At 63.7% G+C, this 27,783-nt stretch overlaps 2 protein-coding genes across 2 annotated transcripts; one reads left to right on the top strand and one right to left on the bottom strand.

Moving 5' to 3' along the window:
- Nucleotides 1–663: 663 nt before the first annotated feature.
- On the bottom strand, nt 664–12,798 carry KIAA1755 (KIAA1755 ortholog). Its single transcript, XM_035343956.1, is given in 17 exon segments — nt 664–878; nt 880–1,779; nt 1,856–2,047; nt 2,707–2,829; nt 3,110–3,248; nt 4,142–4,206; nt 4,208–4,291; nt 4,373–4,471; nt 4,799–4,915; nt 5,389–5,475; nt 6,273–6,366; nt 6,759–6,882; nt 7,455–7,607; nt 7,695–8,718; nt 8,720–8,995; nt 9,410–9,607; nt 12,453–12,798. Coding segments are annotated over 17 exon segments (3,759 nt in total). The 5' UTR covers nt 12,456–12,798; the 3' UTR covers nt 664–797.
- A 4,994-nt stretch (nt 12,799–17,792) lies between these two features.
- Nucleotides 17,793–27,554, top strand: BPI (bactericidal permeability increasing protein). The gene is made up of 15 exons (XM_035343958.1): nt 17,793–18,312; nt 19,214–19,328; nt 19,776–19,904; nt 20,627–20,782; nt 21,120–21,183; nt 23,113–23,176; nt 23,638–23,729; nt 23,877–24,053; nt 24,253–24,312; nt 24,536–24,703; nt 25,105–25,172; nt 25,315–25,363; nt 25,720–25,783; nt 26,321–26,397; nt 26,929–27,554. The coding sequence occupies exons 1-15, from the start codon at nt 18,072–18,074 to the stop codon at nt 26,980–26,982; spliced, it is 1,578 nt and encodes a 525-aa protein (XP_035199849.1). The 5' UTR covers nt 17,793–18,071; the 3' UTR covers nt 26,983–27,554.
- The last annotated feature ends 229 nt before the right edge of the window (nt 27,555–27,783 follow it).

Below are 27,783 nucleotides of genomic sequence, written 5' to 3'. Positions count from 1 at the left end.
GTGATGGAATGGGTCGCACCCGGCCCCGCCAGGTCCCCGGGGCTTTGGGCAGCACGCTCCCGGCAAGGGGCCGCTGAGCAGGATGACACCAACCTCTCCCACGTTCCAGGGGAGCGGGTGGGACGGGGCTGAGGCTGCAGGCAGAGGCATTCATCTTAACCCTTAAAAAAAGGGAGAGGGCTCTTCTGCAAGCTGCCGCAGGGCACCGGCACCCGGGGGTCATGGTGGGGAGCCCGGGCGAGGGGCCTGGCTGGCCGTGGGGTGCAGCTTCCCAACGTGCTCCACAACGACCACTCTGGGCACTGCTCCGCAGGTTTATTACCATTAATGAAGTTAGTCTTGTGTTAACGAACGCCCGCGAACAAAGTGCCCGTCGTCATCGTCACTGGGACGGGGCTGCAGCAGTGGTACATTGGAGGGGGGGGGCACGGCAGCTCTGCGGGCATGGCCCCCCTGCACTGCCCCAACACAGCTGCTGGGCACCTGGGCTGCTGGCATGATGCAAACCCAGCCCTCGCACAGATAAATGCAATTTACGTGATGATTGCTACAGACCTAGAGGATTATTGATTAACCTTGTGAGTTCTGGTAAATCAGGTTACTGCTCTTTCACGGAGGGGTGAGTGTTAAATGCTGAAAAACTGAAAATAAAAAAAAAAAAAAAAAAAAAAAAAGGAAGGATCTGAGACCTTGCGTTGGGCAGTGCATCCCGGTGCCCCAGCTCCAAGCAGGGGGTGCCCCAGTCAGGGATCGAGATATCCAAAGACAGAGGCAGCCCGGACGGGAAGGGGCTGCTTTTACTTGGCGTTCGCTTTGCTCAGCCCCTCGGTGCGGTGGTTTTCCAGGTAAACAATCTGGGGGGGGCTTTTCAGAGGCGCTGGGCAGCCGGGGGCTCGGCAGCTCCCGGGGCACAGCCAGGCTCGCCGCTGGGGCTTCCTCAGTGGAGGTCTGTGAGTCCGAGTCTTCGGAGGAGAAACTGCTGTGGCTGGAAACCTGGAAGTACTGGGTGGTGTCCGCCCTCTGAGCCGCCGGCTGGCCTCGCGTGCTGGGGGCTGCCGCCGTCCCACGCCCCAGGGGCTTGCTTGGAAGGGGGGGACACAAGCGGGCAGCACCCAGAAAACCCGCCTGGGGAGGAGGCGTGGAGGGATGCGCCTGACGGGGGGGGCTGCGCTCCTGGGACGGGTTTCCTCCAGTCCCCTGCCGGGCTCCGCCGTCGCATTTTGGGAGGGAGCCGCCGGCCGCCCCGCAGTGCTTTGCCATGCGTGCGCCCTCCTGCACCCCGTCGCAGCGTGGCTGCGGGGATTTCGGCGTTGAGCAGGCGGCCTCACGTGGCTCCGTGCCCACAGCAGGGCTAGGAGTGCTGCTGGCTGTGGGCTGCCCCGAGTCCTGCACCGCTCCGTTGGCCACAGCTTGCTCAGGGCTGGGAGCTGCGGGGTGGGCTGGGGCTGCAGACCCCGAGGAGCCGGGGGAGCTGGGGACGCCCCCCTGCCCGTCAGCCTGTGCTCCCCAGGCCTCCCGCAGCTCTGCCAGCATCTCCTCAAGGATCTGCCGGGTCTCCTGGTACTTGTGCCATGCCTCGGTCCAGGCTCCCAGCCCGCTGCTGCTCTGCATCCTGCGCACCTGCGCCTGCATCTCCTGCAGCTTCTCCATGGAGAACTCCACCGACAGCTTCTGGAAGGAGCTCTCCAGGCACTGCAGAGCCTCGGGGCACCCTGCTGGGCTCCCCCCGTGCTTCACCCGTGCTGAGCACTGCCTGCAGCCCACGTTCAGCCACGTGATCTAGGAAATAAGATGAGAGCCGCTGGCGTTCTGCTGCCCACCCACGCCTGGTCCCTGAGAGGAGCCATGCACCCACCTTGCTGGAGAACCTGCAGAGCTCGCGCAGCATCTCCAGCTCCGCCTGCCGCCGCTCCACGTGCCTGTAGAAGCTCACCAGCTTCGTCTGGAAAAGGGCTGCGGCCACCTGGAAGGGGTCTGCCTCGGGGAACACCGAATCCTGGACCTCAGCCGCCTCCTGACACAGGGCCAGGCCGTGCCGGTACTGAGCCTGCGGGGTGGTGGGAGGGAAGGAAGGAAGCGCGGTGCCCGCTCGCAGCACAGCGCGGACCTGCTGCCCGGGACCTGGCTGCTCAGGGTGAGATTCTCGGCGGGTCACAGCACCGCCATCAAAGCTGTGTGCCCAGCGCTCGTGCCAAAGCAGTTCTGGGCATGTGAGAAACAGCAAAGAAAATGGGGATTCCCAAACTCTCTGCTCTTGCTCAGTTCCTCGCACAACGTGGATCATCCTGGGCCCTGCAGGTTTGCCCTGCTTCCTCCCCCATGCAGTGCGTGTACCTAAAGGGCCTTCACACTGCGGGGGATGCGAGGAACAAATCTGTCACCGCACCACTGTCGGGTGCGCCTGTGGGCTCTGCAGCGTGGCCCTGCAGGGGAGGGGGCTGCAAAAAGGGCATCTGGGGGTTCAGGAACAGCAGGCTCAGCCCAGCCTCAGCAGGGAGCAGCGCCCATAGGGCAGAGAGGCTGCCAAGGGGCTGGCAGAAGTGGGAGGGTTTGGGCTCAGCGTATCAAACTTTTCAGTGACGTTTGAACACTTCTAATTCTGCACGTTCCGATTTCTGCCACGTGCAGAGCGCCTGGGCCAGGTACCAGCGCTGTTGGTAGCGATGCTCAGTGGCTACGTGCCATGGAAAGCCCCCCCGAACGTACCGTTGCCTGACGGAGGAACTTGTTAAAGCGCTCGAAGGACTTCTCGAAGCTGTCGGGGCTCCACTCCTCAGCACCCATCTCCTGCAGCCGCGCCGCTCCCTCCCCATCCAGCCAGCGCCCGAGCTGCAGGGGAGACGGGCGGGGGTCAGGCGGGACCGGCCCCCCCCCCCCCCGGCACCTCCCTTTCCTTCCCTGTGCCACCCGGCTCACAGGCCGGTTATGCACAGCAGCCCCGCAATTAAAATCAAAGCTCAGGCAATCCTGTTATTATCGGCACTTCCTTCATCATCAAAACGGAGGAAACGTGAAAACGTCTCTGCGGCATTGCCCCGGCTGGACAGCTCTACTGTGCCGTGCCCGGGGGGCTCTGGCTCTGGCCAGCTCCTGGGGCCGCTCTGCTCACCTTGCCGAACTCGGCCTCCAGCTCCCGGACCTTTCGGAGGAACTCCAGGCGCTCCAGGCAGCTGTTGGACTGCGACACCAGGTCGTGAACCTCCTCCTCCAGCTGGTTGTACAGCCCCTCGGCTGCCTCCATGCTGGCCCTGATGGGGGGGGGGGGTACAGGGGGGTGGGGGTGTTGGTGGGGGGGGGGCCGCGGGGCCGGGGGGCTGCCTGTGCCCCGTGGCAGGGTGCAGGGCTGGGTGCCCCAGGCACAGCGCTGGCTCCTCGGCCACTCTGCGCCTCCCAAAGCCCCCGGCCGAGGCAGCTCTCCCTGGGCAGGAGCCTCCATGCGCACCGCAAGCAGCCGCAGAGCAGCCGGGCAGCGACGCAGCACGTGCGGATGGTGGGAGCCCAGCGGGTGCCCGCAGCAGGAGCCAGCCAAGCCGCCTCCTCGCCCCCACCCTGAGCCCCCTCACAGCCCACCCGAGACGTGTGGGACCTGCACCAGGGCATTCCCGGGCTGGGGGCGCACTGGGCAGCGGGCAGCACGCGCCAGCCCCATCACCACGCGTGCCGCAGGGGAGCACGGGGGGGCACTGATGTGTCCAGCACACGGGGCACTGCCGTGTCCCGAGCTCCCCGTCCCGCGGGGCAGTGGGATCCCCGCCGCAGGCGTGCGTGCGCCGCCGAGCGCGAGCGGCGTTGCTGGACACGAGCGGCACTGCTGCATGCGTGCGGCGCCACGGCCACGCGCGGCATCGCCGGGGCCTGGCCCCATCTAGCGGCTCTGCCTGAGACCAGCCCGCGGGGCTCCCGGCACGCGTCGCCGAACAGCCCAGAGCCCGGTCCCACGGCCGTGGGATGACGGCGGAGGTCCTGCAAGGGCCGTCCGGCTGCGGGCTGCAGGGAGGTTGCGGGGCAGGAGCGGGCAGGGAGCCAGCGCTGGGATGTGCTGGGAAGACGCTGGTGTTGGCCCGGGCTGTCCCCAGGGAGGTGGCTCTGCTGGCCGCGGGTCCCAGTCCCCCCCCTGCTGTGGCAGCCACCCTGCTCCTACCTGACGTGGGGCGAGGTGCTGAGCCGGGCGGCCTCCCTCCGCAGCCGCGCCAGCACGGCCCCCCCCCTCGCGCTGCAGGCGGACCAGCTGCGGGTCGCTCAGCACCCTGCGCATCAGCTCCTGGTGCCGCCCGATGCACGCGGCTGCATCCTGCCAAGGGACGGACACGGGGCTCAGCTGGGGCCTCAGGGCTGTGCCGTGAGGGAAGAGGGACGGGGACAGCCCCAGTACCTGCGTCCCCGCCAGGCCGTCGGCGCTCCGCAGCTCCTGGATGCAGCTCTGCAGCAGCTCCGACGCCCGCCTGAGGCTGGCCGCGAAGGGATGCAGCTTCTGCGGGGGGAAGCACCGGGGTGAGCGGGGCCGGGCGGCTGTGCGGGTGCGGGATGGGAGCAGAGGCTGCAGGGAGGAGGCGGAGGTGCCGAAGGAGGAGGACCGGCACTACCAGGCCAGTGGGGAATGAATATTCTGGGGACACCGCGTGAAGGCCGGCGAGGAAGGGAGTAGAGGTGGATGTGGGTGCGAAGCCAAAAGCAAGCTTTCCTAGTGCTTTCCTGGGGATGCCCGTGAGACACAAAAGCTGCTCCGTGCTTTGAGCCTCGGGGACAGAGGGGCACCGCGGGGAGGTGAGGAGACAGCTGAGGGTGTGATCACAGACACCTGGAAGAACTGAACCCACTCGCCGTGGCAGTAGGGGAAGGTGCCGTCCAGCTCTGCTGTCACCTGGGAGCCGTCGACGTAGCGGCCCAGGGCCTTCAGCGACGTCAGGGTCTCCAGCTGTGGGGCAGGAGGCTTGTGAGTGCCGCAGGACCATGCCGGGTCCTTCCCCTGAGAATCCCCTGGGGACCGAAGCCCTCCTCCCCGTGCCCCCATGGGGACCCCCATGAGCTCGGTGCTCCCGCGGGGCTGAGCACTTCAAGCAGCAGCTGCATCTCCCTGCAGCTCCGCCGCGTTTGGATGCACGGGAGATCACCAGGACAGCAATAATCTGCCACGACAGCCATGCTAGGTAATCAAGCCCATTAATACTTTACATTACATTAATTAAACAGTGCAGCACTAGAAGAAGAATAAGCCCTGTCAAGCTTAGATTTATTATCCCGACACCTGTGTCTGGCCAGGGGCAGTAACTGGGGAAGCACCCGCTAGCGCTGCCCGGCAGACCCAAGGGCAGCAGCCCCGGTGCAGAGGGGACCTGCCTGGGGTCCCCAAGGAGGGGACAGGGACAGGATGGGGATGGCTGCCCTCACCTGCACACCCGGCAGCCTCTCGCGGTGGGCGCCCAGCTCCTTGTCGGCCAGCAGCAGCACGCTGTGGATGCAGCCTGGCGAGACGCTCTGCAGAGGCAGGGAACAGTCACCCGGGGCAAATCCAGCGCGCTGCCCGCGGGCTGCCCATGGCAATGCCAGGGCCCAGGCCTGCTGAAGCCGTGGGGAAACAAAGGAAAAGGCTCCCGGGCTCGCTGGCACGTGGAATGGAAACCAAGCGCTCAGGGCACGGCCCTGTTCCCAGCCAGCAGCTTCCCCAGCAAAGGACCCGTGGAAAGGAACCGGCCAGCAAGACCCTCCCCAGCACCAGCGGTGTCTCTGTGCGGGCGCAGAGGAGGGATCCTGCCAGGGCTGAGACCTTTGGTCCTGAACGGCTGGGGCAGCGGGGCTGGCATTTCTGGGGCCACAGAGACACAAGTGCCTGGCGTGGGCTATCCTTGGGAGCAGGGGACTCTGTCCTGGTCGGGGACTGCCCGCGCTGCTGTGGACGTGCCCAGAAATTAGAGACTTAACGGCAACTTTGGGAACAAAGGGGCAGTTGTTGAAGTGTTGCCAGTCCCGTCAGGAGATGGGGCTGTCTGTCGGGGAGAAAGCAGCAAGAGAGATGTGGTGTTTCTAGATCGATAACATTGTGATGCAGCAGCAGGCAGCTGGGATCTGTCCCAGTAAGCCCGCACCATGGCGCTTACAGGTAAAAATCTGGGAGTGAGATAAAAGCACGGCCTTGGGCATCCCATGGGCTGCCAGCAAAGCTGCTCTGAGCTGCAGGGTCTGGACGTGGCTCTTGAAATCCCACCGTAGGAGGGCTGGCACCGTGGCCCCAGGGGACAGGGCCTCCCTGCCACCGAGCGCTTGGCCCCACGTACCTGGACGGAGCGGAGAGCAGAGAACAGAGCCGGGGCGGGGGGCTGCCGCCTGGCGTCCACCACGGCCGTCAGCCCACTGTCCTTCGCATCCTTCCTAGCCCCGGGAAATAAAGCACAGTGACCGGGGGGCAAATTCTGCTGGTGGGCAGTGGGTCCCCCCTTGGACTAGACCCACTGGACGGCAGGGCAGCATGTCCCCCCAGAGGAACAGCAGCACGGGGGCCACATCCCCGGGGCAGTGCAGGATGGCCAGTACCGCCAGCCCTCGGCAGGGGCACGGGGTCCTCACCCCTGCCCCAGGGTGACTGCGGTGGGGACTGAGGACACGGTAAGTGTGCAGGATGTGCCCAAGCAGGGTGTGAGGGGTGTGCCCAGTGCAGAGCATGCAGGACACTGGGCACCCGTCCCGGCTGGCTCCTGGGGCAGCTGCAGCCCCCGAGCCAGGAAGCAGCCGGGAGGGTCCCATCGGGTCCACCCGGCCCTTACCTGGGGAGGGAGCAGAGGCAGAGGAAGAGCTTTGCCAGCTCAGCCGCAGAGCACCAGGCGGCCCCCCAGGCGCTGCCGCTGGTGGTCACCTGCAGGAGGGCCCTGCCCAGCTTGTCCGTGCCACCTGCGGGGGAAGGCGAGTGAGTGACCCCCTCCCCTGGGTGCACAGCCCGCACCGCGACAGCTCTGCCCCGCCGGCACCGAGGGGCTCCCGCAGCCCGCGCGGTGTCTGCCTGGCCCCGGCTCCCTCCCAGCCCTTCAGCAGGGGCAGCGAGAGCCGTGCCAGCCCGCGAGGGCTCCCGCACCAGCACCAGCCTTGGCGCTTCCAGGGCCGAGCTGATGGGCATGGTTTTCCTTATTAAAAAAAAATAAAAAAGAAAGAAAAAAAGACGGTTTTGCCAGAGTATTCCAGCTCTTGGGAAAAGGAAGAATCCAAACATTTAGCATTTGGCAGCTAAGAGCTGAAGAGCTTCATTTCTGAGGAATGGAGTGGGAGGGCTCCGTGCAGCTGAGCACAGTGTCAGCTGCTCAGAGCAGACTGCCTTTTTAACGTCTTTTTAAATTATTATTTTTTTCCCCAGCTGAAAGGAAATTTTCCACCTGGGGGCTTTCTAGACTCTAGCAAAGCCCTGAGACCTCCCTGCAGACCCCCCCCCCCAGCAGAAAGGCCTCTCCAGCCCCCGCAGCTGGCGGTACCTGGCAGGCAGACGATGCCGGAGCGCAGGAGCCCGGCGTGCAGCTCCTGCCATGCTGGGGGCTGCCGGCTCCGGGGTGCCGAGGGGCCGTTCTGGCTGCCCGTGCTCTGCAGGGACCGGTCCTCCGTGGGGGCTGCAGCCGCTGCGTCCGTCCCTGCCGTGGGAAGAGAGGAGAGGAGCTGGCAAAGTGCAGTGGGGCAGTGAGATGCAACCCCCCTGCACCATCCCGCTGGGTCGTCACCTTTCCCGGCTGCCTTGGCTCTGCCCATCCTGGGCGAGTAAATGGCTGACACCTTCTTCCAGCCCCCTTCGTGCTGGCTGGCGGAGCCTTCCCCGGGTGCTGTCCCCAGCCGTGGGCCCTTCAGGAAGGAGAACTTGTGGCCAGAGCCAGCTGCCTCTGAGCGAGCAGGGGTCGGGGGGAGCCGGGGGCTTCCCGGCCCTGCTGCATCCCCCCCTGTCACCCCTGGCCTGTCCCCGCGGGGGCAGTGGGCGAGCAGTGGGGGGCTGCTGGGGTGGCCATCCCTGCTGCCACTCGGTGCGGGGGTCTTACATGGGGTAGCGGGGGGCACGGGGCCGTCCGGCTCCTCCAGGATGGCTGCCATCAGCCCGGAGCCGAAGCTCACCGGGTTCTGCAGGGCGGCCAGGTAGGAGTCGCGGTGGCGGCACCGTGGGCCGTGTGGCCCCGGCTCCCCACTCAGCCTCCTCTTCTGGCACGGGCTGCAGGGACCCTCCTGCGAGCTCGGCCCCCCACCACGGGGCCAGGAGCCCACCCTTGGGCCCCCGCTCGCCCAGGGCAGCACCGCCGCAGCCCCCTGCCCCACCGGGCGGGCGGGAGGCAGGGACCTGGCCAGGAGGTCCAGCTTCTCCTGGGAGAGGTCCAGCAGGTCCACGTACTCCCCCTCCAGGTTCTGGCTGACGATCTCCTGCAGGCTGGGCACAGCCAGCACGGCCGGCGTCTGCTGCGAACCGGCCTGGTCCACCTTGATCAGCCCCGGATATCTCCCCTGGTTTGACTTCCAGGAGGCATCCTTGCAGCCTGGGAAGGTGCCCGTGACGTTGCTGTAGGGCTCGGCGGTGCTTGCCGTGCTGTGGGGAGCGGGTGTTATCGCTGCTGCCGGCTCAGGAGCGGGGCTGCCCGGGGCACCCGTGGGCACGGTGTCGGGTCCAGCCTTGGGCTTGTCAATGAACTCTGGCGTGGCGATCTTGCTCCACGGCAGCGGGGCGATGCCATTCTCAGTGGCCACCAGGCAGGTGTGCAGGGGGGGGGCCGGCATGGTCGCAATTAATTTCCTCCAGCCACTCGTTGGTGAAGAGCAGCGCGTAGGTGGCCTCGGGGATGGGCGTCTCCTCCACGCTGCGCAGGTCCTGCGAGAGGTGCTTGACGGTGATGCGCGCCGAGTGCTCCTCGCACGGCTCCGCTTGCAGGTAGAAGTCCCCGGAGCGCAGCAGGAGGGGGTTGAGCGGCGCGAGGTGGACGACCACTTTCTCGTGCAGACACAAGGGCCAGCCTTCATGGAGAAAGATGCAGTTAAAGTAGGGAGCCTGGGAGGGAGGAAGAACACAGGGCATCAGCAAGAGCCTCCGCCTGCTCCCATGCCCTCCCAGCTGGGCCCCGCGTGCTCTTCCCGGGATGGGGACTGAGGAGCCCACAGACCCACCAGGATGTCCCTGAGCGGAGCCCACCCATCAACGCTCAGCCTGTGGCCGTTCCCGGGGGTGCTGTGCGCTCCCCCGGTGCTAATGGGGCCAGGTGGTGCAGGAGTGCTGCCTTCCAGTGTGCTGGGGGCTGTGCCAGGCACAGCACAGCTCCCGCTCCGCAGGGAGGGCACAGGGACAGGGATGGGGATGTGCAGACAGCGAGGCGCAGCTCGGGGCAGGGCCCGGCCCCGCAGGGCATCACGCACGAGGGCAACACTGGGCACGGGAAGCGAGGCGTGGGGCAGCGCGCGAGCTTACACAGGCCGCCTGCCGCACGTGCTCGAAGAGGCGCTTGGCTGGGATGAGGAACTCGAGCAGGCAGCAGAGCCCGTCCCCACGGTAGCTGGTCTCCAGCAGGCGGAAGACCTGGCCCAGCACCGTCGGGGCCGTGGCTTCGAAGGGCGGGTAGAGCGCACGGAGGGCGCCCTGCACCGCCGCGTCCAGGGACTGCGCGTCCTGCGGGAGGAAAACGTTGCTGGTGGGGAGAGCGGCCCCGGGGTGGGACGCCGCCACCCCTCGGAGCCTGTGCCACCATCCCGCGCCACACCGCTCACCGCGTCCCCTCTGCATCCACCCGCAGCACGGCTGAGCTCAGGGCTCAAACCCCTCCTGTGCTGAGAGCTGGGGAGAAAGCGGGCACAGAGCGCACAGAGCACCGCGCAGCTGGGGGCACGAGCACGGTGAGCCCAGATCCTGGCGCTCGCTGGGTTTGGCTGTGGTTTAATGAGCCTGAGAGAAGCCCCGAGCTCAGCCCGCTGCCCTGCTCAGACGGCCGGCCGCGCAGCAGCCGAGGGGTTAAGCTGAGCCCCGCGGATGTGCCGCGCTCAGCAACTTGTAGGAATGCAGCGGCCGGAGGGAGATGGAGAAAGGACAAACAGCTGAAGATGGATGGAGTGTTTCGGTTCAGAGCCACCGTTGGATACGATGAACTCGAAGTTAATCACTAGAGTGTTTTCTGGGAAGTGCTCTGCTGGGTCAGAGCCCCATCCCGCCAAAGAACGGACTTCCAGACTGGGTCAAGAACGCCGGGTTTTGTGCCGTGCTAAGATCGCCTTTCTGAGTTTGCTCTCCCAGCTTTGCAGAAAACGTTAATTACACAGAGCTCACGGACGCAATGGTACATGGAAGGAAGCATTCAGACCGTTCGCATTAAATCTCTGCTGCATCACAGAGAGCGCAAGGGAGAATGTAGACATGGCTGCAGAGAAGAACGCCGTGCCAGTGAGCACGGATGACAGAGATGTCGATGTCACCAGCTCGTTGGGGGTATTTCTGCCGGAGAGGCTCCAAGAAGCACCAAGACCGCAGCTCACCCTTGGCCCCGCAGCGCACAGAGCAAGGCGTGCTCCGAGGCACCGGGGGCCGGGCACGAGCCGGAGGTGGGAACGGGCTTCGGGCAGGCACCGGCGGGTCTGGGAGCCCAGAGACAACGTGGCCTTGGTTAATGCAGCTTAATTAGTTTTAATGTGCTTTAGCTAAAGCACTTCGCAGTCACACTTTGGTTAATTCTTCTTGACGTTTTCTGTGTCTGTACCCAGACATCTGCCAATGTCGGGCCTGGAAGGGGAAGCTGCGGGGCCTGGGCAGAGAGGGAGAAAGCGAGGCCCCGCTCACTGCCCTGGTCTGCACCTGCGCTCCCTGCGTGCCACTGAACGCCGCTGTTCTCACGCTTGGTCTGCCTGCATGACGTCCCTTCCTGGGGTCCTCCTGCCCCGACCCCCGAGCTCGGCTCCTTCCCGTCCCAGTGCGGTGGTGCCGGGGATGGACCAGCCCTGTGCAGCCCTGGCATGTCCCCAAACCAGCTCTTCTGAAACCAAACCAAACTCTCCCCGGCCAAGCTCATTTGGCACTGATGAAAAAGCAAAAGAAATCAGAAAGAGAAGCCTGGTCCCACTGAGCCACGGGGCTGCTCCATGCCGCGGGCAGCCCCCAGCCCGGCCGTTCCCCCCGCAGCCACCAAGGTCTCTGAGGGGCCGGGGGTGCAGACTGCGGCCCGGAGGGGCGAGGGAGCACACGCTGCCAGCAGCCCCGTCCCAAAGCCACCGACACACCAACGCCGTCCCCCTGAGACCCCACGCTGCCCTCCCCATCCCTCCTGGCTGCCACTCGCTGCGGGGAAGGAGCCGAACCAGCGGGGACTGGGGGGCACTGGTGGGCCCGCAGCCAGGGTAAAGTGGGGCGTCAGAGCAGGGACAGCCCCGCTGCCAGGGGGGGGCAACCTCATCGCCCTCAGCAAAACCCAGCCACAAGGTGGATTGCTACGGGACGGATCCGCTGAACAAACAGAGGCACTTCCCTGCAAATGGAATAAAAACGCACAGAGCTTCCTACAGCAGCGGGGACGGTGTCAGCCAGAGCCAGGAGAAAAGTATTGACTGATGGAGGCACCAGATACAGCCTGGGTTGTGCTGAGGAATATTTTGGCCCCGAACGGCTAGAAATGTTTTTGTTAAGTGTCACAAAGCACTTCATCACTGCGAGAGGTTTTTGGGGTAAACACGGCGCAGCAGCTTTGTGTTCGTGCGAGAAGCTGAGGCGAGCCTGGCCAGGGAGTGATTAGAAATCAAAAAGGAACCAATTAGCCCACTTCCCTCCACCAGCTGCAAGGGAGTGCAGAAATGAAACAAAAGGCATTAGGGAGCATAAGGAGATTTACATTTGCAAAGCTATTTCCATTTTAATAAGCCAAAGTGCTGTTAAATAGAGATTGATATTTCTCCCCAAATACCCATATTTTTCAGAAGTGGTTTATACCAACACGGCGAGCCGGGCTTTGGTGTTTTGGTGCAGGAAAGTTGTTTAACTCCTACCCAAAGCCACGGGGTGACTCCGCTCCCTCTCCTCTCCCCAGCTGAGGAGGGAGCGAGGTTTGAACACCAGGGCCAGCAGCGAATAACAGCTCCTCTCCCTCTTCCGCAGCTCCCCATCAGCGAGCTTGGCAGGGCAGGATGCACACGCTACCCCACAGCCCCGGCACGGAGGAGGCCAGCGCTCAACGCAGCATCGCCCGGGAGCCCAAGGCAACGGCGCGTGCGGCTGCGGTGACGGATGGACGGACGGCCCGGGGGGACGTGCCCACGAGGCCGGCACGGCTCGGGCAGCGGCACCCACTTGTTGCACCCCAAGTTTTGCAGGGCAGTTGCAGCCCTCGGGCCCCGCGCACGCCTGGCCTCGAGCCCGCTGCCACCCGACGCCTCCGCGCTCGGTACCAGCCTCGTGCTCGGGCGTGCGGGGCGCGGGGAGCAGGTGCTCGGGGCAGCGGCGGGGACAGCGTAAAGGATACGAAAGCAGAAGGCATTACCATGCTTAATGGGAAGTGGCAGAGGGCCCGGGGGAGACCGCGGCAATAACTGTCCCTTCCCTCTTCCTTCCTCGGGGCCCGAGCGCTGCCTTATTGCCCGCGGCTGGCCCGCCGCGCTCCGCCGCTCCGCTGCGGCTTCTCCCCGGCTGGAGGCTCCGCGACGAGGTCCCGGTGCCCCGCGGGCGCTGCGGGGCTGCCGCCACCCCCGGCCCCATCGGCGCGCCCGGGCCGTCCGACGGGCAGGCTCCCTCCCACCGGCCGCGTCAATGTGGGAAAAAAAAAATAGAAAGAAAGAAAAGAAGAAAAAAAAGAGCAAGCCCCGCTGGCGGGGGAGGGGAGGGGAGGGAGGAGGGGAGGAGAGGAGAGGGAGGGGAGCGGAGGAGACGGGAGGGAAGGGAAAGGAAGGGAAGAGGGGCACAGCGGGGGCTGCCCGTGGGATGCGGCGCTCGGGCTCGGCGGCTCCGGCTGCCAGCGCTGCCCGGCCACGGGGCGCTGAGTGGGGTGGCCGTGGGGTGTCCTTTGGGTGTCCTTTGGGTGGCCGTGCTGTAGCCGTGGGGATGCCCCTAGCCCCAGCACAGAGCTGTCCTGGTGCCAGCCCTGACGAGCGAAGGCACCCACGGGGGCCATGCTCCCACCCGCTCTGCTCCCCCCCTGCTGAGCCCCCGCCGCGGGGCTGCGCTGCCTGGGGCTCCTCCGTGCCGTAGCTCAGGGGGCAGCGGGGCTGCAAAGCCCCTGGCCAGCCCCGTGCCCAACCCCGTCCCGCTGCGCGTCGCCGTCCTTCCCAGCACCAGGGACCTGCAAAACTCTGTGCGTGTGCACGTGCATGCGTACAGCGCGCGTGTGTGAGTGTTCGTACGCTGATTGTGGTGGATTTCCCCTTTTAAATAAACACAGGCTGGTGGACGCCAAAGAGAGCACTTCGCAGAACTCTGGCTTTTTATTTCTGGATTGGCCCAAAGGTAGAGCAGAAGAAAAGTGCCCTTGACAGCCCTTTGGGATGATTCAGCAATGGAAAGTACCTATCTGGGGGCAGAGCTGGTGATGAGGCAACCACAAGTTGTACAAAAACAACCAGTGCCAGAGCCAAAGCTTCAGGTATATCCTAGTGCAAAGCACGGCCGTTTGGCACAGCTCTCCAGCCCCCCAGGCACGGCCCCGGGTGCCCACCTGCCCCCTGCTCCCCGCTCAGGCTGAAGCCGTGCCCGCCCTCGTGTTTGCAGGCAAAGGCTCAGGGCTGGGATGGAGACGAGGGATGGCTGAGCCGGCTGCAGCGTGGGCCGTGGGCTGCCGGGGCAGTCTCGGTAACAAAGATTTCTCCAGGGATTAGCGAGCAGCCGAAGGACACGCTGTGAAAACAAGCCGAGGCGGGAGGAGGTACAGCTGGAGAGCCTGGAGGGAGGAACGGGGCGAGGGAGGGCTTTCTGCGTTTGCCTCCCATTTCCGTGGGAGCAAGCGGGAGCCCTTTTGTCGCCAGTGCAGATCACGAGTGCTGCAGGGCTCAGGCGCCAGCAGCTGCGTGCGGGCAGAGGCTCAGCTGTGGGGAGCGGGGCCGGGACACCCCCTGCAGCCCCCTGCACGGCTCCGGACCCCCAGGCACCGCCGCAGCTCCACCGGCACTGGCCCACAGCTGGCCCACGGCCCCAGCCGTTTCCCCAGGAACCCTCACGCCAACTGGGGCCCGCTGGGCCAGCTCCTCCCTTCCCCACCAGCCGCCAATTGCTCCTTTAATTGCGTTAGTTCACAGTCTCTGCTTCAGCCTTTTTATAGATTCTGTGAGCGGGGTAGGAGGGAGCATGAGCTCATGCTCTGGCCTTCTGTAATTGCCTGGTTACCTCTGAAGCGAGCCCAAGAACTCGCTTTGGCTTCTGCGCCTTCTGAGAGCTGCAGCGGCTGCAGGCAGGCGGGGGGCGGCTGAGGGGTCCCGCACCAGCAATTGGGGTGGGCAGGAGAGGACGGCGTGATGTGAAGCCTGGTAGGACCCCCATCCTGGTGGGACCCCCACCCTGGACCCCGCAGTGTCCCCGAGGCCAGCAGCTCCCTGCCTGGCCGTGGGTTCCTCTTTTTTGGGGTTCTCGCCCTGCAAACGCCCCCAGCATGACAGGGTCCGGCCCCGTGCCCCCCGGAGCAGCTCCCTGCACCCTCCTGCTGCCCTGGGACAGCCAGGTGGGGGGCCAGGGGGGCAAGGGCCAGGCCTGCCCAGCAAAGGGAGAGCTTCTGGGGGCCTCCCGGGACCCCTGGCCCCATGAGCTCACCCTCCTCTTTTGCTCCCTTTCTCCACCTCCTGTTTTGCCCAAGCAGCTGCCGGGGTAGGCTGCATGTGGCCTCTCACCCTGCCCCTCCAGCGGCACAGAGCCACCATTCAGACCCCCCCCCCCCCCCCCCCCAGCCCTGGCTCTGCCCGAGGTCATCATTCCTGCATTTTTATTTTTACTTTTCTGCAAAATCACCCTCTCTGCGTCCCCTTTTGTCTCCCTGAGGCTCCCAGACATCGTGCTGGGAGGCGGCGTGCCCTGGGGGGGGGGGGGGGGGGTGCAGCGTGTGGGGGTGCTGGCACTGGAGCTGTTCTGGGGGGGCCTGGGACAGCACCAGGATGCTGGGACAGAGGCAGAGCGCGGGAGGTGAGCTTGGTGCTGGGGAAGGTCCCGGGGGCCAAGCTCCCGCTGGGAGCCTCATTGCTTGCGGCCAACCCCCTGCACCCAGGGTCCTCATCTGCAAATTGTCACTTCTCGCTGCGCCCCCCCGTTTTTAGCTCTTGTGTCCCTGAGCATGTCCAGCCACTTGTCTTTGATGCAGCCGTCAGGGCTGGCGTCAGCTGGTGACCCCGCGCTGGCCGAGAGCCTTCCCTGCCTCCCAGGAACAGCCGGAGCTGGGTCACGCCGATCCTGCAGCTGGGAAAACAGCGTCGGAGGAGCCCCCACGCTGCCTGACTGTATTTTTAGGTGCTGCCAGATTAAAGGCTGCTGGGGGCACCTTCCCCCGGCACCCCAGTGCTGCTGGCATTTCGCAAGGGGTGCGGGTGACATCCCTGCAGCTCCAAGGACATCCATGGTGGCCCCAGGTCCTGGGCAGAGCCCTCTGGCCCTGTTGGTGGCAATTTGGGGTTGTGATGGAGGGAGGGTTTTATTCCTGGCCGTGGGCTTCCCTTGTTCTGGGTTCCCTCTGAAACTGGCTGGGTTGCTCTCACTTTTTTTGCTGAGTGCCCCCGGGGTTTCCCCACGGTTTCCCCATTAGAGCATTTGCCAGACCACAGCTGGGCTTTGTGGCCACAGATAAAAGCCAGATAAGCCGGGAGCAGAGATACCTCTGGCACCAGCGCTGCTCGTCTGTGATGCGGCCGTCCGGGCTGGTGACCCGGTGCTGGCAGAGAGCCGTCCCCACGGGGAAGTCCCGTGGTGTTTGTGGCACCGCACACAGCGGATGTCGATGGGTTTCCTCGCCAAAGCCTGGTGCCGGCGCGTCCTGCTCGCTGCCCGAGGAGCGGTGACCTGGCCGCGGGTGCTGCCTACGCCGGCAGCGGCGCTGGGGATGGAGCAGGGCCGCAGCCAAAGCCCCCGGCCCCCTCTGAGGGCCCAAGCACACAGTTGCAGGATGGGTTTGGCCATTGCATCACGTAGGAGATGTGGAAAGAGCTGCGAGCAGGAGCGGGAACTGCCTGCACGTGGCATGGAGCGTGTGGGGCCGGAGGACAACGTGGTGGGGGGGAAGGATGGCAGGGGGACGGCAGCACGCAGGTCCTGAGCCGTGCCCCAGGGCAGCCGGTGGAGAGGAACCTCCCGGCTCTGCCGGGCGATGCTGTGCACAGCCCAGCAAGCCCCGTGCCCTGGTGGGGCGGCCAGGCCCAGCTCCGGCAGCCCTGGGGAGCACAGCAGCCCCCCGAGCCTTTCCCCGCCGAGCGGCCGGGCCCGGCCAGGCCGGGCTTTGTGGTTAATTCACTGCTGTCACCCCCAGCAGGAAGCAGTGCCGGGACCAGCCCTCGGTGTTGGGTGTTAGAAGTGGTTCCAACTGTTCCTTGGCAAACACGGGATTGTTTGGTCAGGCTTCGTGCTGTGTTTTTTCAGTTCAACTTTAGAATTTGCACAAAGCCAGAAGGAAAACGTTGTGTTTGTGCTTCCTCAGCACGCTGTCCCCCCGTGAAATTTCATTTCTCCCCACGGAAGAGGCTCTGGTTCCTTAATGCTCATCCTGAGTGCCTTAAATATCATTTTGAAACTGCCCCGCAGAGATGCCGTGCCACAAACGTGCGGCTCGGGGGAGTTCCTCCTTCACTGCGGGCAAGACTCAGCAAAAAGCTGAAATGGGGCTTTGGCTTCTGAACCTTTTCTGCTCCGGGCTTCCTCTTTCTGTGTACAGCGAGCTCTGCCCTGGGGCTCCTGGGCACGAGGGGTGTGTTGGGGCCGGTGCTGATAGCTCCAGGCCCGTCACGCTTATCAAACTGGTGGCCTGGGGACATGGAGACTGCGGTCCTGCTCCCCAGAGCCTCGGCTGCGAGTTTGGTGTGCGCTTGCAGCACGCCGGCGAGGCAGCCTGCAGCTCTGGGGAAGGAAGACAAAAGGATCCGAGGTCCCCAGTCTCGCCAGCACTGAGCCTCCGTGTGCCAGAGCCTCCAGCAAAGCCATCCCAGGCTGTGCGGCCCTGCCTGGGCTGCGCTGGGCAGGCAGCTGCTCTCCGGGCTGCGTGGCGCAGTCATGCCAGGCTTGAGCAACAGCCGGATTTCACAAATGCTAAATGCAGGGATGTTGCCTCTGGCAACTAGGACTTCCCTGGACACATGGAGAGATCTGCCTGCGTCAGCTGCCGAGGACTTCCTTTGCTGCTTCCAGAAAGGAAAATAAAAGCTAATTTCTTCTAAATCACGTCTTCCATCAGCTCTCGCAGTGGTGGCCGGGGAGCAGCCGGGCTGCTGGGCTCTGCAGAAAGCCTGAGGCAGCAGGGGTCTCTGCCCTGCCCCACGGACTGCTGCCTCCCCGCCTCGCTGCACCCATCGTGAGCCCAAGAGCTGTGGCACTTGGGACCCCAGAAGTTTTGCATCTGGTGCTCATCCATGGCACCACGGACGTCTCCTGGGCATGGCTGCTGCTGGGCAGAGCTCAGGGGCTGGGGCCGGGAGGTGCGCGGGCACCCCTCGATCCTCGATTCCGTCCCCCCTCGGCCCCGTTGTGGCCACCCAAGCTGAGGTGGGGGCTTTTTGGCCAGCCCTTGGGTGTGAGGTGACTTGGGATTTACTTGCAGGAGGCAAAAAGACGTAACTTTAGCCCTTGTTGTTCCCCAAGGCTGTTCCACTGGTAACGCTACGACCTGTGCCTAGTTGGCAGCTATCAGGGCAGAGCAGGGGCCCCGCGGGGCAGGACAGGGGCAGCCTTTGCTGGGCGGAGGGCAAAGCAACCGGGCAGGGCAAAAAGCAAACAACTGCCCCAGACACTCAGCCAGCAGCAGGGAGCCGAGGCCAGCAGCAGGGAGCTGAGGCCAGCGGCTCGTCTGTGCGCTGGGCGGCTGCTGCTGTGGGGAGGGGCTGCGTGCCCCTGGCACGGGGCTGGGGCCGTTACCTCCTGGTCCTCGCCGGCCTTCCCTGCCGCTTTGGGAGCAGGGCAGCGGCCAAGCAGGAAGCACCAGGCTGAGGGGATGCCCCGTGTGGGCTGCAGAAGCAGATCTGCATCCTGCTTCGTCCGCACTTCCCCTTTTGGTGTGGATATAAAGGCGGTGTGGGCAGAGAGCCAGGCAGCAGCACGGCACCGTCGGGCAGCCAGGATGGGAGTGCGGAGCCTTTTGGTGGCCAGCACGGTGCTGGCTTTGGGCCTGGCGATCAGTGGAGCCACCAACCCTGGCTTTGTGGTCAGGATCACCCAGGCAGGCTTGGACTATGGTGGGTTCGGCTCCTGATCTCCCTCCTCTCTTGCAGGTGCTGGCAGCTGAGGTGCAGAGCCGGGTGCTCAGGCAGTTCTGGGGCAGGACAGGGACAGCCTTGGCCATGCGTGCCCAAGGCAGCATCGCCCTGATGTCCCCATCTGCCCCTGCCGCTGCCTCCACCAGGTCCGTGCAGAGCAGCCAGACCCTGCGGGGGGCTGGGGGCTGCACCCAGGTGCCGAGGGGGGAGACCCCGGCTCGAGGAGGCACGGGGCTGGTGGGACAGGGTGGTCCCGAGCTCATGGCACGCATCCAGGCAGCCGAGCCTGGGCCCCGGAGGAGCGAGCTGCGGAGGAGGGAGGCGGTGGGGAGGTGCCAGGAGGGTGGTGACGGAGATGGATGGGCTCTGCGTTGGGTTTATTGAGGCAGGCAGGGCCCCAGCTCCAGCAGAGCGCTGTTATGGATTGAAATACACTGTGTGAGAAACAGCTCATTTACCCAGTGGCCCTGCTAGCTGTCAGGAGGAAGGGGGACGTGACTCCCCTTCCCACATGGATGCAGGGCTGCAGGACAGGGGGCTCCGCCTGGCTTTGCCTGCTGGCACCGGGCACGGAGCAGCACAGAGCCAGCCTGGCGGGCAGGGAGAGCCGGGACCAGCTCCTCGTTTCTCCTGCTGCCTGACCACCCCGGGCTGCCTGGCTGCCACCTTCCCCGGAGCTTGCAAGGGGGTGGACACCAGGCAATGCCTGCACGCTTTTGGGGCTCTGTGCTGCACCAAGATTAGCTCCAGCAACAGCTTGCACCGTGGAGAGCAGCCAGGCCACTGGTGTTTCCTTTAACCCTTTTGCCGTATGCCTGTTGCACGCTCCTGGCTCCCTTGGGAGGTGCGTGACCATGGTGCTGTCCCTTTGCCCCCGCAGCCAAGCAGCACGGGGTTGCTATCTTGGAGAAGGAGCTGGCCCAGCTGAAGCTGCAAGACATCTCGGGTGACTCCCGAATCCCAATCGTGGGGAAGGTGCGCTACGAGATCTCCAGGTGAGCCCTACCAGTGGCATGGAGTGGCTCGCTGCCCTCCCAGCCCCTGCGGGGAGCCTGGAAGTACTTGGAGATGCATGGGGGCCTGGAGCGGTGAGGGCTGTCCTCTCCCCTGCAGCTCCCAAAATGCTGGCCCTGTCCTCGGTGAAGGGATGCCTCACCTCAGGAGCCCAGCCTGTGGGGTCCCGGGGTCCCAGCTCCTTGCCACCCCCTTGCAGCTCTCCTCCTGCTGCTGCCCTGGGTTTCCAGCACCGAGGAGCTGCTCTCACGGTGCCGCAAGGACCGTGCTCCCGAAGGCACTGCTCTGCCCATGCTGTGCTGTTCCTTGGCAGGATGGGAGCTGGGGATGCTGCCAACACGGTGCCTTCACTCCTGCCCTCCCCAGCTGGGCACCCAGTGTGAGACACCCCCTCTCACATGCCTTTACTTTTATTTTTTATATTCTAGATTGAACCTTCTCAGCTTCCAGTTGCCGCACTCGCAGATTTCCCTGGTCCCCAACGAGGGCCTGCAGGTCTCCATCTCCAACGCCTTTGCTGAGCTGGACGGGAACTGGCGTGCAAAGCTGCGCTTCGTGTGGGTGCCCGGCTGTCCCTGCGCGCAACCCCTTCAGCTCAGGCACCTCACCCTGCGTTTCCCTCTCCGGATCTGGGCAGGCTTTTTTCCCTCCTCTGCCTCCTTCGTGGTTTGGGCAGCCCTTGCTTTGTTACCTGCAGATGTCCTGACTCCCCCAGCTGGGCTGCAGCTGCCCCAGGGGGGCACCACCAAGTCCCTCTCCCCAAGCCAGGGCACCTGCGGCTGGCTTGCAATGCCCCATGCCGCTTGCAAATGGTCGGGGAGATAATGTCAGCGCCAGCTCCCCTCTCGTGGCACCTGGGCACTTGGGGTTGGTCCCTCCTGCTCGTTCGAGCTGGGCTGGGGCCGGGAAGCAGCCCCCTGAGCACCCACGGGAACAGCCTGTGCAGAGGGTGCTGGAGGGGTGCTCAGAAAGCTGCTGAAATGGATGAAACTGGGTGGGAAGGAAGCGCTAGGCAGATGCTGAGGGCTGTGTGTGAACTCTCCCACTTCTCTGCCATCTCCCCTGCTTCCTTGCGGTTCTTTCTGTTGAAAGGCTACTTTGCCTAGCTTATATTCCAATGAAATTCAGTTTCCCTGAGTTTAAAAGCCTTCTCGGTCTCCTCCGGATGCTCGCTGCAAGCAGAGCCTGAGGCAGACGGACCCCTCTGGAAGCTCTGCGTCCCTGCACCAGGACCCACCGGTGACAACTGTCCCCTTTCTTGTCCTCCCTCTCCCTGCAGCCGGCACCATGGGTCATTCAACCTGAACGTGGAGCACATATACATCAAGAGCATCCTGAAGCTGGGCAAAGATGCCTCTGGGAAGCCGACGATTGACATCTCTGCCTGCAGCACCAGTATCTCCAATGTCCGCATACGCTTTTCAGGCAAACTGAGGTAACGTCACCGTGAAGGCCTAGAAATCCTTGTGTTAGCCCAGCTGAGATGGGAAGGTGGCTGCCAGGCACAGTATGTGCTTGAATCTGAGGTTGTCCTGCTGTGGTTGCACATTTAAGGGGGAAGTTTTGGGGCAGTCACGAGACTTGTATGCGTGCTGCTTACGAGCAGGTTGTTTGCAAATGTAAACCCTGAGGCAAAGCGTGACTGCAGGCTGGCACGGGAATGGCATTCCCCGGTGTCCCACAGCTCCGGAGTCTCCCTTTCCTGCACAAATACTTCTGCAGTGGCCTCTGAGCTAGAGCAAAAATGACTCCCTCTCTGCTTTTCTCTGCAGTTGGCTTTACAACCTCTTCCATAAAACCATTGAGTCCAAATTCAGGAAAATCTTGGAGGACAAGGTACGTGAAAGAGCTCCAGGCTGTCTGGTGATCCGTAGCCCTCCCTTGTAACAGACGTTTCACGGGCTCAGGTCACGCCTACGGATTTAAGCAGGGCCAGAGCGTGTGGGCACATTGCTGATTTGGGGGAAACGGAGAGGAATGGGCACATGCTAAGGGCAGTCCCCACAGCACCACGTGGCTTGGGCTGGATTCTAAACCTGCAGCGTTTGCCAAAGCCCAGTATAATTGGTTCCCAATTAACAAATACTTCTCTTTCCATGTGGTCAGTTAATTAGATCTCATGCCTCGGCCAAATGCATTGTAACAGAGGAAACCCGCTCAGAGCTGCCCTTTAAATGGCCTGCACTCATACGTGCTTTTGGGAGCCGTAGGTTAGAAATCCTCATCTCTGGATTTCAGCTGCTTGCTGTCTCCTTGTAACGGGGTGCACCAGGGAAGCCCTGCTACCTTCAGCCCTGTACAAAAGCCTACATGCGGGAGACTTGCATCAAGACATGGAAACAAGCTGTTAGCAATAATTACTACAAGGCTCGCTGGCATGAGCTACAACCTCCCTGGCCGTGAACCTTGCTCAGGAAGGAGGCAGTTGGAGAGCAGGCAAATCCCACCCTGCCGCAGGTCGGGTCCTGGCCAGGGCGCGTTTGGCTCTGGCCGATGCCACCTCGTGCTGCCTGGGGGCCACCTGGAGCCCTGGCAGCAGATGGGCTGGCAGCAGTAGCGAGGCTGGGGCCGGGCAGAAAGGCTTTCGTGCTGCGGTATCTCCTGGAAGGAGGCAGCTGGGGAATCCACCCCAGCAGCCTGGCCGAGCCCCTTGGCCAGACACGCGTTTCTCCAGGGGCTTTCTCCCTGCTTGAGATGGAGCAGAGAAGGGGTCAGGCTGGGAGCGCTGCAGGACCCTGCTCAGCCCTGTCCCTGCCCTGATCTTGCTCCAGCGCCCTGTGGGCACCTGCAGCTCTTGCTGCGGGGCTGGGCAGTGCCCGTGCCCCAGGGGCCAGGAGGGACCTGGGGGTCCAGCACCTGCAGACAAATACGGACTTGATGATCTCTGTAGGTCCCTTCCAAGTGACCTGTTCTGTTCTGTTCTATGATTCTATGACTCCATTCTGCAAGACAGGGGGACAAGCAGCTTACCAGCAAGCCTCTGCTGATAAAGTCCTACCCAAGGCTCCATCCCTCCTCCTCCTCCCCACAGTGCAGCCAGCCACCGGCTGTTGCCAGCGTGGCCGCTGCTCCTCCAGAGCTCCGCGTCTCGCTGTCGGCTGCTGCCAGCTGGCTGCCTGGATCCCTCATCCTGCGTGGGGGATCCTGTGCCAGTATGGCATTGGAAGGGAGATTGTGCAGATTATCTCGGCCATCTACAGGCCTGCTCCCTGCAGTAAATTCCTGAGCCAGCATTTAGACTGCATTTAAATCCTCCACTAATGCTGAGGCTTTGCCTGTGGATGACAGTGGCAGAGGGATTTGCTCTTCTCCCCTGGCAGCACAAAGCTGCCCCAGCTCCACAGCTGTGCTTTGTGGGTGCACAGCTAGGAGCGCTCCTGCCCCTTCGGGGGCAGATTAACTCTTTCAGTTGCTCTGCTTCTGCTAAGTCTTGGCCGCTCAGCACAAAGCATTCCGGCAGAGACTGTAGGAAGTCTGAGGGCACAGCTGAGAATCCTTCAAAAGGCTTCAATGCAGCTAAACTGCGTGGGGAACCTGCCGTAAGCCGATGTTTGCAGGTATAAACCCCGCCTGTATCTCAGACACTTAATGGAGTACTGGCTGATGAATAGAGAAGAACGTCACCGTGTGCTCTTTTATTTAAGCAGGCTTTTGCAAAGAATACAAACAGCAGCGGGCAGCAGAGCACATGCCCGAGGCTTCCACCTGGGGCTGTGTGCCCCGGCAGAGCCAGGCTGCTGAGCTCCATTGCCTTTGTTTCCCCAGGTCTGCGAAAGCCTGAGTAGCTCTGTCAGAAGATACCTGCAGCCGTACCTCCAGACCGTACCAGGTACCGGGGGAGCACTGCACGGGGCTTGGGGAGCGTTTCTTCCCAGCATTTCCTGGCCACGAGGATGGTGTTTTACCTTGTGCCCGCTCTCCATTTCTTTGTATTTTGGAGCTGTGGAGCAGCACACAGCAGAGTTGCCACCATGCACTCAGTCCTCCCACGGGGAGAGACGGTGCCGAGACCGGGCACCCGCACGCAGCCCCCCTGAGCCGTGCCCCGGGGCTGCCTTGGCAAGGGGACCCGGATGGTGTCTCAGGTCCAGGAGTTAGTTTGTATGGCTCAGAATCAGAGTGAAGAGGAAAAAGCAATTTTTATTTCTAAACAGAAGCAAACACATGTGAAACTGCTATTGTGCTGTTGTACCAGGAAGCTGGGGCAAGGCTCTGCCCAGGCATAAGCAGAAGCAAGCTGCTCCCGGCTCTGCCGTCCCTGTTGCTCATCCTCTGCCCCGTGTCTTGCAGTCACAGCCAAGATAGATGCCATGGCTGGGATCGATTACTCCTTGACAGCACCCCCGGTCGCCACTGCCCAGTTCCTCAACGTGGACATGAAGGTGAGAGGCTGCCCTCGGGAGGCTCAGTGTGGCTGATGCCGTTGCAGGGGGCAGGAGGGAGGCGGGGGTCGGTCACCGCCTGCAAATGCCATTCCCCAGCCTGGCTGAGCCCCACCGGCCCTGCTTCACCCCCTCCCGTCCTTCCAGGGCGAATGCTTCTCCCTGGCACAACACACCGCCGTCCCCTTCACTCCGCCAGCGCTGGCCTTTCCTCCCGATCACAGCCGCATGGTTTACTTCGGGGTCTCCAGCTACTTCTTCAACACCGCCAGCTTCGCCTACCACACGGCTGGGGCACTGGTCTTCGAAATCACAGACTCCATGGTAAGGAGGGGAGGTGGGATGGGGCCAGTGGCTGGCAGACTCGCAGGGCTCCTCTGCCCCACGGTCTCCCCCACGCTTCCCCATGGAGCTGCTCTGGGTGCAGAGCAGGGCCTGAGATGTCCTTGCTGCATGCACGAGGGGCTGCTCCTGCCCCAGCGCCATGCTGCAGTGCCGGGCAGTAACCATCCTCCTCCCACAGATCCCGAAGGACTTTGAATTCCATTTGAACACCTCCACCTTCGCAGCCTTCCTTCCCCAGGTGAGCCCCGGCCCTGCCCGGCACAGGCTCTGTGCGAGTTGACCCCTCAGAGAGCCCAGCCCCAGGTTCCCAGCGAGGGGGGTCCGCAGTGGGGCTGTGCTCCAGGTGCTGCATCCCTGCACTCCGTGGGCTGCTGGCATGGGAAGGAGCTCGGCAGCAGCAGGCTGCAGAGCCGCAGGAGGTTTTGTGCTGCAGTTCCTCCCCTCTCCCTGCTCCTTTGCAGCTGGATGAGATGTACCCCAACATGCCGATGAAGTTGAGGCTGTCCGCTCCCTCCGCCCCGTTCCTGAGCATCGGAACAAACGGGGTCTCGCTCCAGCCTGTTGTGGACATCCAGGCTTACGCCATCTATCCCAACGGCAACCTGGCCCCCCTCTTCCTCCTCAGCTTGGTGAGTTGGGGTCCAGGGCTGCGGCGGGCTCACTGGTCCCGGCTGGGGAGCCCCTCGCACAGCCTCAGCCTGCCGTGGTGCCCCGTGAGCACTGCCTGCACCTCATGAGCAAAGGTGGGAGCTCCCGAGCTGAGCAGCACCCTCCCCGCGTGTTTGGCGATCCTGTGCCATCCGTGCCATGCTCCTGCTGAGAGGTGCCTCCTGAAACCGGCGCAGCCGGGTACATGGAGCACCCCAGCAGAAATGCCCGAGCTCACCAACGCCGGTTTGCAGGCTGGGTGCGAGCGGGGCCGTGGCTGGAGGGCGGTCTGGCTGCCTTGGGGCTGCTCCGAGCCATTCCCCCTGCGCCTGTTCTGGGGGGAGCTGGGTGGGCACTGCCAGAGCTCTGCCTCTTTCCCCAGACAGGCAACGTGTCTGCCATCGTGGACGTGAAATCCGGCCACATGGTTGGGAGCCTGGCCCTGGGCAGGTGAGCTGCAGGTCCCGGTGAACTGGGAATTTTTGGCTGAGGGGGGTGCCGGGCATGGGGACCTGGGGCAGAGGGGATGAGCTGGGGCTGGAGGGAGCGGGAAGGGCCCGGGCACTGCAAAGCACCGCTTCTCTCCGCACAGGATGAAGCTCAAGCTGAAGCATTCAGATGTCGGCACTGGCACTTTCAAGGTAAGCTGTCCCTGACCGTGACCAGAGACCCCAGCAGGGAGGTGGGAGCCTGCCAGGTGCTGAGGAAGGCACTCACCCCCTCACACGCACCACCAAGGGATGCTGACCCCACGGGCACCTCCTGTACCAGCCTGTGAGACTGGGCGAGGGAGCAGAGCTGGCCACTATCCCCTTTTTCACCCCTGTGCTTCCTACTCCACCAGCACGGCCCAGGCAAAACCACAGGTCTCTGGTGAAGTCTGCACCCATCCCAGCTTCTCCTTTATTTTACTCTTCCTAATTATCCTCCCGGATCTGGCCGCCTGCTCTCCCACAGACTAAAGCTCTTTTCCTTCTCCCTCTCTCCGCATCTCCAGGTGAAAATGATGCAGTCAATAACGAACATAGTTGCCTCCAGTATCCTGCTCCCACGTCTTAATGGTAATAACCTGCTGAGGGGAATGGGGCTGCCGGAACAGACCCCGGCCAGGTCTCTCTGTCAGGGCAGGCCCGGTTTGTTCACCAAGCCCCTGTTGCCAGGCCTGCTCGGAAGGTAAAACCCGCAGAGAGGACGAGGCGGCGGCAGCGCCTGGCGTGCTTGGGGCTGGCAGAGGAGGGCTGTGGGTGACTGAGTGCGGGAGCCTCTCTGCACCGTGACACGCATCCAGAAGCGAACGCAATGGAAAAAATGAGCCTGACACACATCCTAATGCTTTCCAGACCCTCTCCCCCGCTCGCTGCTTCTCATTACAGCTGAACAAATCAGGCCAGAGCGGGGCTGGAGGCTGCCAGGGGCCCCAGCGGCACAGCACAACATGAAGCCCCCAGACCTTAGTGCAGGCTGGAGGAGCTCCCTCTGCCTTCCCAGGCCATGGAGGGGCAAAGGAAGGGCTGGGGGTAGGAAGCAGCCGCCTGCTTTGCACGGCCCCTTGCTCCCTCTTGCTTCTCGTTCCAACACAGCTGTGTTTTCTTTTCCAGAGAGATTAGGTAAGGGCTTCCCTCTGCCACTGCCAGCCCAAGTGCAGCTCTCCGATCTCCTCGTGCAGTTTCATGAGGTGAGTGGAGGGTCCGCAGCCTGTCCTGCCACTCGTCCCCGAGAGGCAGGGGTCAGGCGAGGTGCCCGGAGAAGGGGGATGAAGCAAACTTCATGCACAGCGGTGGCTCAGGCAGCGCCGCGTCCTGCAGATTTTAAAACCGGGGCCTGAATTTCCCACGACACTTTTTATAGCAAGCAGAGCTCCGCGGCAGCTCAGCCCCAAGCCTGGCAGGGCTCTGCGTGTGGCGGCCGCAGCTGCAGCCCAGGACGCGGCTGCGTGCGGTGGGACCCAGGCAGGAGGGGGGAATCCTGCGCTTTGGGAGGCCTGGGGAGGTCCCAGAGGAGGGCCACTGACTGGATGCTGGATGTTTATGGCGGGGTGTGGCTGCGAAACATCTTCAGAGCCCTTCCGGAGCTAAAATTAGCCAGCAAGGATGGCAGAACCCCAATGCCCATGCTCCCTCCCCAAAGCGGGCGGGTGATGAGCAAGGCTGGCTCTAGCAGCAAGGCAGCTGCAAGGATGCATCACAGACTTCCTCTCTCCTCCTAGAATTTCCTGCTGTTTGGAGCAAACGTTCACTACCAGCCCAGGGAAGACAGATAAGATGACCAAAGCGCCCTTCAGCACCGACAAGGCCCCCTCTCGCCTGCCCCGTGCTGCCCCTCCGAGGGGACCCGGTTCCCATCCCGCACCCCTGGCTCCCAACCCCGGCTCCCCGCCGCCGTCCCCGCTGCCGAGACAGCAAACAAACGGTCCTGCCAGAACGTGACTCATCGGCCGCCCCAGCCCGAGCAGCCAGAGGACAAACCGCAGACGCAGAGGCGGGGGCCAGAACCGCCCGAGGGGCCGAACCCCACGCCCCGAGCTGGGCTGTGGGGACCACAGGAGCCCGGGGGTCCCTGCCCACCCCAAATCGCTGCTCCTGCGGGTCCTGGGCCCTCTCCTGCCCTAGCCCCGAGGAGCCACTGGCCACCGCGCTGCTGGGGTCTACAGAGCCAAGGCTCGGGACGAGGCCTGGCGGCGGCGGCGTCTCCCCCTCCTGCACGAGCTTCTCCTTCACCGAGCGCTTCCCCGCGGTGCTGTACCATGCCGTGCTCAGCCGGGGGGCTTCCAGCGCCCTCACGGGAGGCTCTCCCCGCTCTGAGCCTTTCACATAAAACACGACATGGAAATCACTCATGTTGCTGCCTTGTTATATCCCCCTCCGTCCACCTTTCAGCGGGGCGGAGAGGTGGCCGGGAGGGCCTTTTAGGACACCCTTATCCCCCCTGTCGCGACACAACACCGCGGACGATCACACTTTTCCCTTTATTTAATTTAACCGCGGGGGGGGGAGCGGCGCAGGGACCGGGCCAGCCCCACCGGAACGGTGCCGGTGCGGAACGCGGGGCCGCGGGGCGGGGA

Source organism: Oxyura jamaicensis, chromosome 20, assembly GCF_011077185.1.
Source record: "Oxyura jamaicensis isolate SHBP4307 breed ruddy duck chromosome 20, BPBGC_Ojam_1.0, whole genome shotgun sequence".
Lineage (NCBI taxonomy): Eukaryota > Metazoa > Chordata > Aves > Anseriformes > Anatidae > Oxyura > Oxyura jamaicensis.
Note: the sequence above shows the minus strand (reverse complement) of the source record. Positions and strands in the feature narration are given on the sequence as shown.